Source organism: Mytilus trossulus, chromosome 10 (genome assembly GCF_036588685.1).
Source record: "Mytilus trossulus isolate FHL-02 chromosome 10, PNRI_Mtr1.1.1.hap1, whole genome shotgun sequence".
NCBI classification, from domain to species: Eukaryota; Metazoa; Mollusca; class Bivalvia; order Mytilida; family Mytilidae; genus Mytilus; species Mytilus trossulus.
In genome coordinates, this window is record NC_086382.1 from 71,106,173 (window position 1) to 71,117,536 (window position 11,364).

Below are 11,364 nucleotides of genomic sequence, written 5' to 3' on the forward strand. Positions count from 1 at the left end.
GTTACTGGTGCATAAACAAACTAAAGATAAAACAAAAAGGTCAGATACTATTTAACTTTAAAAATTAAACTCCATGACGTTGTTGCTCTAAGCTGCTTCATGTAGAAATGAATTCATTTTGACACTTATTTTTCGAGATGTTAACGTCTATGAATTTTATGTATAATTAAACCAAGTGTACCCGTCCCCAGACACAGCCATTTATTACTGGATCTAGACAGTTCTCCAATGTTAATGTGAACGCACACAGTCTTGCTTTGAACAGTTTCCAATGCATGTGATACCTGTTAGTTCGTATCTATACTTCGTAGGATTATTCATATGCGTTTAATTTCGCGCTTTGTTTAGAAATTTGGCACTAATCAAAATTCATTTGACCTATGATGATTTTCTTTTAAAAATTAAAATGTGCGATCATTTATTAGACTTAACAGCGAAGCTTTGGGAGGACTTAATACGTATACATCCGATTGTGTTCAGTGTGTATCTACACAATCTAACGTCTTCAACATTCACATTCACACTTGTGTCATGTTATAGGATAATCTGGATAACGATAACATTATTGGTTTTGTTCTCAAAAACTTGTATTACTCATGTTGAGTCGCATGTGCTGCGTTTTTATAACAGTTTACTTACCTTCAGAAATATTATCATTTATTTTAAAGTGACATTCAACTGAATCATTAACTCTAAATTATATGTGATATTTAAATCGTTAACTCACTCTAATGTATTGATCAATATGTAAATATTATCATTGTTCAAAAATTCTTTAATAATGCTTGCAAAATCTTCGTTAAAAAAGAAATAAAGTTATTATATTATTCATATAACAATATTTTTATTTAATAGGTAATGATTGTCGAAAAAAATATATCATCTAAAGAAATTAGATAAAGAAAATTTAAACAATTATTTGTACTTCGACATAAAAAAAAACCTACATGTAAGTCTATCTATCTGTATGGTTAAAAAAATAACTTAAATTAAAAAAACAAGTTCTCATACTGTACTCCTCACAATTGTACCAACTATAAATATAAACAACAGAGGTTTATTGTTAAGATAAGTCTTTCATTTCTAAATAATGGCAAAATTAAAGAAGGAAAAGCAAGAATTGATATAATTCCAGTATCTATTTATACAAAAAGCAAACAACGTATTTCATCCAGGAAGTATCAGATACTTTATTGTATTCAAATCCGAACTATAACGATTTAAACTTCCACTATGAGTCCTGTTTTATAACGGGGGTTCACCTGAAATATTTTATACGGAAACCAAACATTTGTTTTATAACCTGATACTATAGCAGTTTAAATATAGCCTATAGCTACTTCTTTGTCAGGAGGTTGGACATATTTAAACAATAAAAAGAAAATGTACCTTTTCTCTTGAACAAGCTTAAGTTAAAGAATAATCAAAGTGACACGATTTTGTCAGTCCAAATATTGCCCCCAAATTTAAATATGTCAAACAACTTAAACATAAAAATGCTTTGCATAATCGAATAAAAAGATAAAATCATTACGCGATCAATACTTCTTTGTATAGTTGATTCAAAACTGTGTTAAAAAACTGTTAAATTTATATGTGTTCGAAAATCAGGTAGAACTAAAGGCAAATGACTTCATTCCTTAAGCCATGATCCACGTGAGTTAATTTTCTATTTTTTATTTAACGTTATTACACGGAGAAAACCGTTTTTGATATAAACTATTCTTTATTGGCTGTACAGTTGAAATGTTCGAAATTCATTTATCAATCTAAACGTATGATTTAATTTTTTTTTAATTTTTAAATGCCTGATTAAACAAAGCTATAAATATAAAATTTGGAGGTGTGATACAATTGCCAAAAAAGACAATAATCTTCTAAAGTACACATGAAGTGGATGTGACCAATTATAGATAAACGTATGTACTTCAATAATGAGAAAACAACATACCGTATTATCGGTTGCCCGACATGACATGTTCGAGTTGATCTAAGGCTCCGTGATTACCTATAATGATTTACTTTTAGAAATTGTGAGAAGGATTGAGAGTTTCCTTTTTTTGCACTCATTCCATAGTGATATATCAAGGAAAATCGTCGTGGATGATTCATCAAAAGAATGAACTGTCGTTCTGGAATAAATTTATTCCATATAATTATATAAAAATTGTAAATAAAGGCAACAGCAGTATACCGCTGTTCAAAACACATAAATCCATGTCTAAAAAAACAAAACCGGGATAACAAAGTAAAACTGAGGGAAATGCATTAAATATAAGAGGAGAACAACGACACAACATTTAAATGTAACACACACAGAAACGGACTAAGCATTAGACAAAGTATAAACGTCCTATGAGAATAACAAATATAACAAATATAACATCAAAGACGTTCCTCAACGGATTGCAATATTTTGTATATGTATTGTTTTTAACATAACTGTCCTCCTGTATTTCACAAAACAAATTACATAATATCTTGATAGTTCACACTGTGTATTTAACACTTAAAAATAACCCCTTTTTGGATGATGGGCATTTTAATTCCGTCTAAACCAATGGTCTTATTTATTCCGCCATGTGTGTTTTCTTTTTAAAGTAATATTAAGCTATACCTCAATCAAAGCTACAGTGATGAAAATAGCTATTGTTTTAGCATTGATGACAGTGTCAGTGTCGTTAATTTATCATTCCTTATTTCTTCTGCAAGATATTGTAATTCATTATCATATTTTTTACACGGCAATAGTATGCTGATAATTAAATTATTACCATAAAGATTATATTGGAATGTTTGACAACTAAAGTTTAATTGACTTTGCCATTTAAACTGGATTGAGTAATTTGAAAATTATAATTTGTTTTAAACTAAATGTCTTAAAGACGTAAAGGAATATTCTAATGCAATTTGGATATAACAATTTTTTACATTGGCTAAAAGTTGCCGTCCAATCCACAGTTGACCAGGCGCAACTAAGGAGAGACCCGCCATTTTGAATTGATGAATCAACAAATGTTCAATTACTACTATTTAATCGAAAATAAAACAACACCTACCTCAAATTCGCCGTTTTAATGTAATTTTATTCGAATTTGAAGCGTACAGGTAACGTAATAACCTCCAGTTTGTAAGTTTTCATTCGAATGACGTCACGTTTAGTTATGACGTCTTTGTGCCAAAATCAATCATGAAGTTTCGCGGATTTTTTTTTTGTTTTGACAAATTTAGACATTTTTTTAAGTTTTATCGTATTTTTTTCGCATTGTAATGCATCAGAATCGGAATAACAGTACTGTAGTTGAAGAGTTGTCACCGTCAATTTTGATATGACGGTCGCAAATCTCCGTTTTACTGTCTCCGCTACGCGTCGCAATTAAAACTGCATTTGCGACCGTCAAATCTACAATTGACGGTGGCAACTCTTCAACTAGAGTACTGTTATTCCTTAAATAATATATATATTTTCATAGATGGCCTTCCAAATACCGTTTCGATCCCTAACATCACTGAAGAGACATTTATTGTCGAAATCCGGATATGGTGTACTAAAGAAATATTGACACCGAATGTTTGTGGCACAACATCCTGTCCACAAGTTAACAATTTTTTTTTCTGTGACGTATTAAATTTATATTAACATCTTGTGATCAATTTTATTTGGCAATCGTCAATGGCAGTCAGCAGGGTTAAAGAACATCAGTTGTTCGACCTGTTAGTCAAATGCGTTTTGTTTAAATATACTTTTTCACGCTTTTGGTCTTTTGGAAAATGTTGTTTGTGCTGTTTTTAGACCCTTCTACAACGAAATTTGTTTGACATGCACACGTATAAAAATTGCGGTTTTTATCCAACGCAGTCATAGGTTTGAACGTAGTTTTCAATTTAGACTCGTTTATATTTTTTGTTTGGGCATGTATCATATTTTCCCTCCGGTTTATATGATCCGTTCATCCTATATATTGACTCTTAAAATTCAAGAGTTAATCTAAAAATGAGGGTACTTTCTCTAAAAAATGAGGGTACTTTTTATATGGCCTTCCAAATACCGTTTCGATCCCTAACATCACTGAAGAGACATTTATTGTCGAAATCCGGATATGGTGTACTAAAGAAATATTGACACCGAATGTTTGTGGCACAACATCCTGTCCACAAGTTAACAATTTTTTTTTTCTGTGACGTATTAAATTTATATTAACATCTTGTGATCAATTTTATTTGGCAATCGTCAATGGCAGTCAGCAGGGTTAAAGAACATCAGTTGTTCGACCTGTTAGTCAAATGCGTTTTGTTTAAATATACTTTTTCACGCTTTTGGTCTTTTGGAAAATGTTGTTTGTGCTGTTTTTAGACCCTTCTACAACGAAATTTGTTTGACATGCACACGTATAAAAATTGCGGTTTTTATCCAACGCAGTCATAGGTTTGAACGTAGTTTTCAATTTAGACTCGTTTATATTTTTTGTTTGGGCATGTATCATATTTTCCCTCCGGTTTATATGATCCGTTCATCCTATATATTGACTCTTAAAATTCAAGAGTTAATCTAAAAATTAGGGTACTTTCTCTAAAAAAATGAGGGTACTTTTTATATGGCCTTCCAAATACCGTTTCGATCCCTAACATCACTGAAGAGACATTTATTGTCGAAATCCGGATATGGTGTACTAAAGAAATATTGACACCGAATGTTTGTGGCACAACATCCTGTCCACAAGTTAACAATTTTTTTTTTCTGTGACGTATTAAATTTATATTAACATCTTGTGATCAATTTTATTTGGCAATCGTCAATGGCAGTCAGCAGGGTTAAAGAACATCAGTTGTTCGACCTGTTAGTCAAATGCGTTTTGTTTAAATATACTTTTTCACGCTTTTGGTCTTTTGGAAAATGTTGTTTGTGCTGTTTTTAGACCCTTCTACAACGAAATTTGTTTGACATGCACACGTATAAAAATTGCGGTTTTTATCCAACGCAGTCATAGGTTTGAACGTAGTTTTCAATTTAGACTCGTTTATTTTCATAGATGTATATACGAAGGTAAACGTAAAATAGTAATTTATTATGAATCAAAACCTGTTTTTTTTTTTCGCGTGGTTTATACTTCTGAAAATTCTCAAATTTTAAAGCTAATGAAATTTATTAGTCAATATATATCTATATTTATTCATATGACAAATCTCACTGAAGATGTCTACACAAAACAACTGGTTAGACATTCACCGAAGTTTAATGCAATAAATCTGAATGTATGACGTATTTTCTATAGTCGTAATAACAAGTAGATTTAAAACATACAAAAAGATTTTCATTATATCTTTTAATAGATGATAATATCTAACATTCAGTTTAACATCCAGAAAAAATGTTTCCACATTTAAAACTTAATGTAGATAATCTGCCTATCTTACCGCTGCACCGGGGTACCTGATTCGCCATTTTTTTTTAAACTATTTTGTTTGTCAATTTTTAGGTTTCTTTGCAGAGTTTTTGAATTGTTTGCCTTTTTTTTATATTCTCGTATTAGCTACTATGTTGTCTATTCTATTTCACTTGAGACCTTTTTTTGTTATCTCCTTGGTATCGCTCCTCTTTATTAGAACAATTGATTGGGACTGCTTGCTATCAATTTGAAAAGTCCAGATAACTGACTTATGCTTCACTTAAGTTACAGTACTAGGCATACATATATTCCCGTTTATAAAAAAGTAAATGTGGTATGTTTGCCAATGAGACAAATGGTTTAACACTAGTAATTTTTTGGACCCTGTATAGCTTGCTGTTGGGTGTGAGCCAATGCTCCGTGTTGAAGACCGTACCTTGACCTATAATGGTTTATTTAAATAAATTGTGACTAAACACTTGAATGATGAGTTGTCTCGTTAGCACTCATCTCACATCTTCCTATATCTATGCATATATTGCCCTCGCAATGGACGATGAAAAATACATTACAATAGTTGAGCACATATAACATTCATTCCGACAGTTATGTAAATGTCATGTTCTCTTGACACCTGTATTCAATAAAAAATAACAAGTTTTTATTTATTTACAATATGCCTAAAGCAAAGAGTATCAAATGTATGACAAATTAAAAAAAGAAGTCAAGCGGTAATAGATACTCAGCAACCAAAACAGATACAGAAAAAAGACAAATACAAATAAACAACAGTCAATACTTTTAATAGACAAAAGTCAAACTCAAGCAGCACATACAGTTTTCTCAATCTACAACGCAACATGGTTGTCGATAGCTGCTTACATCAACGTCATTTGAACTACATTGTATTGTGGGTATTTATATCATTGACGATTATTCCAAGCCTAGTGATTTTTTTGTTCGGCGTACCATCTGCATAATCAAAAGTACACACGTGTGCTGCGCATAGACAACTATCGTATTCACATCTATTCCAATGACTGGATTGGTAAAAAACAGAATTTTAAGAATTTTGGATTCCCAAAGGTCTTCAACTGCATAATTGTTTGGGCTTTTATGTTTCTTTTTTTATTCTATCGTTTTTGATATGTTTTTTGAATTTGTTCACAATTTTAATCATATTATACGATAACATACTTTAATGTATCCACAACTACAAGGGTTGTCTTTTAAGCTTTTAACTTGCTTCATTTAGCATTTGAGAATTTACCAAGATAATTAGTATCTTATTAAACAATTTTAAAAATATTCAATCATCAGTCAACTTCAAATTCGTAACATTCAACTAGTGTAATTCATTTTTTTCTTTGACAGATCTAGGATAAGAAACGTCCAAAGTTCAAGTTTCAAACATCGATAATTTACACAGTATAAGTATCATTTGCCGCAATGAAACATTTGGCTAAACTGGTATTTTACTTGCTCATGCTGTGTTGTCATTCTGGATCTTCTAAAACATGTCGAATGAAAGAAAGAAACACTATTGCAGACTGCACAAAGAGTGGACTACAAGACATACCTAAATACTTGCCACTGAACATATCAGAGCTTGATCTAAGTCATAATAAAATATCGTTCCTTAGAAACAATGCATTCCAACGATTTGAGAATTTGACGGTATTAAAGCTTGATTATAACAATTTAGAGAACATTGACACAGAATCCTTCAATGGTCTCTCCAAACTCAGATGGCTTTCAATGGAGAAAAATAAACTTGATATTTCATCACGTGATTTCAAACATGTATTTAAACCTCTGAATAATTTGAACCATTTAGACATTAGATACAATATGGATAAATTGGTAACCAAAGCTACAGTAGAATATCCATTTTTCGGTTACATGTCTAACCTGACAACTCTATATATGGACCTGGCTGAAAACCCTGTTTTCAATTCGAGTGGTTTTGAGTTGATGCTTAACCTTCAAACTGTTAGATTTGAAAAATGCTATTTAAAACAAATGCTTAACGACACTTTGATAAACTTGCCACGAAATATTATCTCAATTTATTTTTATAGGTGTTATTCGTTTATATCGTTTGTAGAACCTAACTTTTTAAGACCTTTTCCTGTACTGAAGGAACTAACTATGTTTAAAGTTCGTGTCCGATTCGACGATGCATTGAAACTTTTGTACCCGTTCACTGGCAAGGAAATGACATCGATAAGCTTTATACAAGTAATTGGGTTTGCAGCTAAGCCAGTCTTCATTACTCGTGATATGGTGAAATATCTAAAAGAAATTTGCGTTCAAACATTAGTTCTAGGAGAAAGTGAAATAGTTGGATATGAGGAAAATTCTTTACTTGCGTTTAAATATCCACAATGTTTGGAATATGTTGTATTTTCAGGCAATCGGTTTTCACTGGGAATAGAAAATCATGAAATGGAACTCATAGTTGTTGCAATGAAAGCAACAAATTTGAAGTACTTTGACTTATCGTACAATGCCATTAATTTCAATGATGTGACGTACTGTAATATTGAGGCTCTTCGAAATGTTTCTTATAGAAACGAAATATACAGCAATGGGTGTGAAGTTAAAACGAAAGTAGCTGAACAATATCAAATTTCAAATTCAAATCTTCGATATTCTGACATGACTGAAGAAATAAATATAACTGTTTCGATGCCTGCAAACCTAACCTTTTTCCGACTATCGCATTATATGACATCATATAAAGAGTACGGACTAAATTTCTTTGTAAAAAACTCAGCTACTTTGAGATACCTGGATTTGTCGTACTGGAAAGTTTCATATTTTCCAAATATATACTCCGTCACTCCATTCAACATAAAATATTTGGACTTAACTGGTGTCAGCTCAATGCTTTTTATCCACAAATCATCAGTGCCTATATTTCAAAATATCGAAACTGCAATTATGAAGGATACAATGATTGATGAAACCATTAGAAGAAATGGTAATGTATTTAAACTATTCCCGACTGTTGAAAAGTTCGATATATCATACAACAATGTCTTATATCTGGATGATGATTCTTTTTTGTTGAATACAAGACTATCGAACCTGAACATGGCAAACAATTTACTATCAACAATTCCAAAGGCAGTGATGAGTTTAGCGCACCTTAATAGATTGGATATCAGATATAATCGAATTCAGACAATTGGACAAACATTCAGAACATGGCTTGATTCGAAAAGTGAAAGTAGAAAGTTTCTTCTACTTATAAAAGGTAATAGTTTCAAATGTACGTGTGATACATCCGATTTCATTCAGTGGATATTCAACACGAAAGTTGATTTCGATCAAAACAAAAAACGATACAATTGTACTTTGACTAACGGAACAGAAACCAATACATTGTTGGTTTATAGTCGGTTTCATGACCATTTCGGTAACTGTGATAGCAAAACTTGGTTACGTTTAGGTATTGGCCTCATCGTTTCCTTTTTTGGTTTGACTATAATTATTGCCGTTATCTTTAACTTTCGATGGAAAATCACATATTGGGTATACCAAAATTTTAGGAAGGCAGTAGAAAAAAGGTTGGAAAGAAAGTTTAGATATGACATCTACTTGACATATGCTGATGACAGAATTCAATGGGTTCGTGAAGTTCTCCTGCCGCGTATAGAAAATTCATGGAACATGACCGTCTGCATAGAAGATCGGGATTTCGAGCTTGGAATTTCGCAGGCAGATGCAATAGCAAATGCCATTGCGGGAAGTAAACATGCAATTTTCATAATTTCAGATATATACAACGATAAATCCTGGAGTCAGTATGAAATTGAAAGAGTAAAATATGAAAAATGTTCAAATTATTTGCAAAAAACTGTTGTTATTGTAAAAGATGCAAATGTGTCTTCAATTTTACACGAATTAGACAACATTTTACAACATTTGATAATAATAGATTGGACTAATGATGAAACTGGTTGGGATAAATTACGTATGGCATTGTTTACGGAAGCTTTTTGATTAGTTTTTTTTATTCCTCGTCAACATTTCGCCGTGTAGTCTCAACAATAAAATGATTTTTCTTGAAAACACTAAAATTGTACTCTGCCATAGAAAAGAAACCAAATTAAGGATTTCTTAACACTCTAATAATTCTAAATTATATATTTTATGTTGCAGGGAACACAGAAAAGTTTATTATACCAATGATGTCATACCTGTCAAAATTATCACAAAAATTAAATGAAAGATTTTCGTCCTTTACAAAACATTTTGATTCCACATGAAGCAAACTTAGAAACCATTATCATTGAGGTATTTAATTAAAACAAACCAAGAGGTTTGATGACCCCGCTTGTCAACCAACAAAATAAGAACAGTAGGTTGATATGCAAGTTGTAATTATTACCTTGAAAACTGCTGCATAAAGAGACAATCTTCAGGCATAAATGTAAATAACGACAATACCTATCAATGATTTATCATTCTCGAAATTGTCAGTTATTTCCTTATACGACAAACTGCCCTTAAATGACGACTTCGCCATTTTTTTGGTCAATTTTTTCTGGGTTTTTACCATGACTTTTGGGGAGTTATGGAACTTTATGTATCGGTACTTTATATCGTTTCCGTTCAATACTCTTCTTCCTTTTGGGTTTCAAATTATATGTTGCTACTGATGATGAAATGGAGGTCAATGTATAAATATAAGATTGATTGTCAATGGGACGAATATCAACGAGTTGAGATAGAAGTTGACTATATGGCATTGTACGACCTTTGACAATGAGCAAAACTTTGATAAATTTGTTTTGAAAGCGTCATTTCAATATTTAGATCAGTAACTGCAAGTAAGGCATTGTTTCATCAAGTATTCGAAATTAAACCAAAATTACAATTTTTCCGTTCTATTTGTCAGATATTCATTTGATATCACGAAATTACGAGAAAGATTATGTCTAATGGATGAATACAATAATGCATTTATCATATTTCTCTTAATGAAGTTGTCCCTAAAATTAGGTGGTTATACAGTTACTTATTTGACGAGATGATGTTGTCATCTAAGAAACTACTTGGGATTTTACTTTATAAAAATTTGGTATCACTTGTCAAACTTTAGTTCGGTAACATTCAGTTTGTTGGCATTCTCACATTTGTGTGTCTTTGAAGTGACTTGAGAGATTTCTTAACCTAATGTGTTCAATTTTTACGATCGAATGTAAATCACCAAAAGATAGACAACTCGACAACATTTTACTCGAAAAATGGTAAGAATGGAATAATTTCACTTCTGGAGTTTCTTTAATCGCCTTGTCATTTTTTTATATAGTTTTCATAGATAAAACCTTATTGTTTATCTTGGTCGATCTGTAATAATATGTGTTTGCCGCAGAGTGTACAGTGAACACAACAATCAAATTTGACGTAGCAAACTGAAGCATATGATTTAAATGAGATTTTTTGTGTGATTGTCTACTATGTATAAAGTTACATGCATGTATCAGTCTGTCTGCGAGGTTTATGAAGTAAATATTTAAGACGAATCAGATATTCGTTTTATTGGTTAAACATTTGGTACGAAATCAGAAGGTTAAAAAAACGTACATCCTTTATTTGGATGTGGACCTGTTAGTCTTACTCTATCGAATACATTTTATTTTAGTTTAAACATATTTATTTATAGTGGATTGGGAAACAAGTTTTGCAACTGAAATTACTCCCTTTCCACTTTGCGGGTGCGAGTGCCGCCTTGTAGTGGCATTAGCCTGCTCTTTTTCGAAATCTACAAGGATGTCTTTAACGTGCAGGAGATATGTCTCTCTCTTAACACGGGTCAGCCATTTATCGTCCCCTTCCGACGGACTATCATCGTTTCCTCGAGACCATACTCGCAAATGGTGTCAAGGGAGAACGAATCGAAACAGGAACCTTTGTGTAAGTAGTCCGATGCACTAACCACTACACCACGGCTCTCATATCTTAT

The 11,364-nt window shown here is 31.8% G+C and overlaps 1 protein-coding gene across 1 annotated transcript; it reads left to right on the forward strand.

Moving 5' to 3' along the window:
* Positions 1-1,542: 1,542 nt before the first annotated feature.
* Positions 1,543-9,414, forward strand: LOC134686596 (toll-like receptor 6). Its single transcript, XM_063546269.1, has 2 exons — positions 1,543-1,656; positions 6,762-9,414. The coding sequence occupies exon 2, from the start codon at positions 6,837-6,839 to the stop codon at positions 9,396-9,398; it is 2,562 nt and encodes an 853-aa protein (XP_063402339.1). The 5' UTR covers positions 1,543-1,656; positions 6,762-6,836; the 3' UTR covers positions 9,399-9,414.
* Positions 9,415-11,364: the final 1,950 nt, after the last annotated feature.